The sequence below is a fragment of the Octopus bimaculoides genome, chromosome 22 (assembly GCF_001194135.2).
Source record: "Octopus bimaculoides isolate UCB-OBI-ISO-001 chromosome 22, ASM119413v2, whole genome shotgun sequence".
Classification (NCBI taxonomy): domain Eukaryota; kingdom Metazoa; phylum Mollusca; class Cephalopoda; order Octopoda; family Octopodidae; genus Octopus; species Octopus bimaculoides.
In genome coordinates, this window is record NC_069002.1 from 22,638,315 (window position 1) to 22,640,692 (window position 2,378).

General features: G+C 34.9%; 1 protein-coding gene across 2 annotated transcripts in view; it reads left to right on the forward strand.

Annotated features, from left to right (window-relative positions):
- Positions 1-323: 323 nt before the first annotated feature.
- Positions 324-2,378, forward strand: part of LOC106874493 (tetraspanin-5) — a 29,301-nt gene continuing 27,246 nt past the window's right edge. The window contains exon 1 of one of the 2 annotated variants that reach the window (XM_014922239.2): positions 324-1,168. In XM_014922239.2, coding sequence (XP_014777725.1) covers positions 1,010-1,168 — 159 coding nt within the window. In that variant the 5' untranslated portion in view covers positions 324-1,009. The remainder of the gene's footprint in view (positions 1,169-2,378) is intronic. The other variant, XM_014922238.2, reaches the window with a different exon arrangement.

Here is a 2,378-nt window from a genome sequence, read left to right on the forward strand (position 1 = left end):
ATATATATATATATAAGAGGTGGCTTTTTGGAATAATTTTTATTTTAATTCTACTTTGTTTATGAGTTTCAAGCTTCAAATAGCCATTTTCAAATTGAAAAAATGTATGTTTTACTGGTTGCTTAAATAGCAAAGAATTTTTTCTTAGAATTATACACACATGAACGCGTGTATGCCATACATGAATGATTATGTATGTTATATATGTACAGAGCCTTAGTTTATTCAAGATATCATTTCAAATAGCTAGGTGTATACATTTACACAAAGTGGCCTGACATATCAGGTGATTTCAAGCTTTGAGCTTCATGATTGGTACATTAAAACTTTCAAGTTATTTTCATTCGTAGCTATTGTTATTGTTGGATCAGTTGACATTGCTGTGAACCAGACTGGTCACTTGTTTCATTCTATTCAATAGAAGAACTTATTTCTAGAATTTCAGGATTTCTTAAGCTTGTATACATATTGGGGTAGCTTGCTGTTGCGTCACACTAGATAACTATCCTCCAGTCATCTCTTCACAGGAAAGAGGTTTTTTAACCCAGAAATTAACTTACTGCAAGTCTCAACAAAACAATCACTTATTATCTAACAACCTGTTTATCTATCTATCTATCTATCTACCTATCCATCCATCCATCTATCTACCCAATTTTTGTTGTTGTTTATTACATTACGTGCAAGGGAATACATTAAGTGTCAATTCTAAATTTGAAACTAAAACCAAACAAAACTATTGAGAAAGATGAGAAAATCATAAGGAGGAAGACGAAGACGAAGAAGAAGAAGAAGAAGAAGAAGAAGAAGAAGAAGAAGAAGAAGAAGAAGAAGAAGAAGAAGAAGAAGAAGAAGAAGAAGAGGAAGAAGAAGAAAACGAAGACGAAGACAAAGAAGAAGAAGAAGAAGAAGAAGAAGAAGAAGAAGAAGGCGGCAAACTGACAACTAAAACAGTAAGATTAACAAGAGCAGCAGCAACACCAGACATATAAAAGCACGGTGACCGAATATGACATTGTTTTCGCAAAAGATGATTGAAAGGTTATGGAGAAGTAATTCAATTGGAACTACCAAATTTGTGGAAAGACAGAAACAATATGAAGAAAAATCTGAGATCAGTTTGTGTGTTAAATACACACTCTTTTCTCTCAACTTCCTTTCATGTGCAGTAAGTTCATTTGTATCTATTCTGGCATATAATACATGCATACATATGTGTGTACACACACACACACACACACACACACACACACAAAGATATATATAGATATATCTATGTATAGATGAATGTGTGTGTGCATGTATGTATATATAATTACTTGTAATGCAGACTAGATAATACAGCCGACAACTGATGAAGAGTTGTTCTTTATGTTACTTGTCTTGTTTTCCATTTGTTTCTTTTGTTGTTCGCAAAAAAAAGTTTGTATTCCATGTTTTCGTATTTCGTATTTCATGTTGTTTATGTTCTATGACGTCCTGTACCCATATATGCATATGTATATACATATATATGTAAGTAGGCACAGAAGTGGCTGTGTGGTAAGTAGCTAGCTTACCAACCACATGGTTCTGGGTTCAGTCCTACTGCATGGCACCTTGGGCAAGTGTCTTCTACTATAGCCTCGGGCTGACCAAAGCCTTGTGAGTGGATTTGGTAGACGGAAACTGAAAGAAGCTCGTCGTATATATATGTATGTATATATTTGTGTGTCTGTGTTTGTCCCCACAACATTGTTCGACAACCAGTCCTGGTGTGTTTACATCCCCGGTACTTAGTGGTTCAGCAAGAGAGAGACTGATAGAGTAAGTACTAGGCTTACAAAGAATTTGCTTGACTAAAGGCGGTGCTCCAGCACAGCTGCAGTCAAATGACTGAAACAAATAAAAGAAAAAAGAAAAAGAAAAACGAATATATGTATGTATATATGCATATATATATATATTGTTTATATTATATAATTATATATATGTATATAAAATTGAGTGTGAAGTGAAACAATCATAGACAATGTTAAATAATTAATAAATTAATTCATTCATTGAATCTTTCCATTTTCAAACTTTTGTATAATGTATGTATATATGTATATGTGTGTGTATATATATATATATATATATCATCATCATCATCATCATCGTTTAACGTCCGCTTTCCATGCTAGCATGGGTTGGACGATTTGACTGAGGACTGGTGAACCAGATGGCTACACCAGGCTCCAATCTGATTCGGCAGAGTTTCTACAGCTGAATGCCCTTCCTAACACCAACCACTCCGAGTGTAGTGGGTGCTTTTACGTGCCACAGGTACGAAGGCCAGTCAGGCGGTACTGGCAACGGCCACGCTCAAAATGGTGTATTTTACATGCCACCTGCAC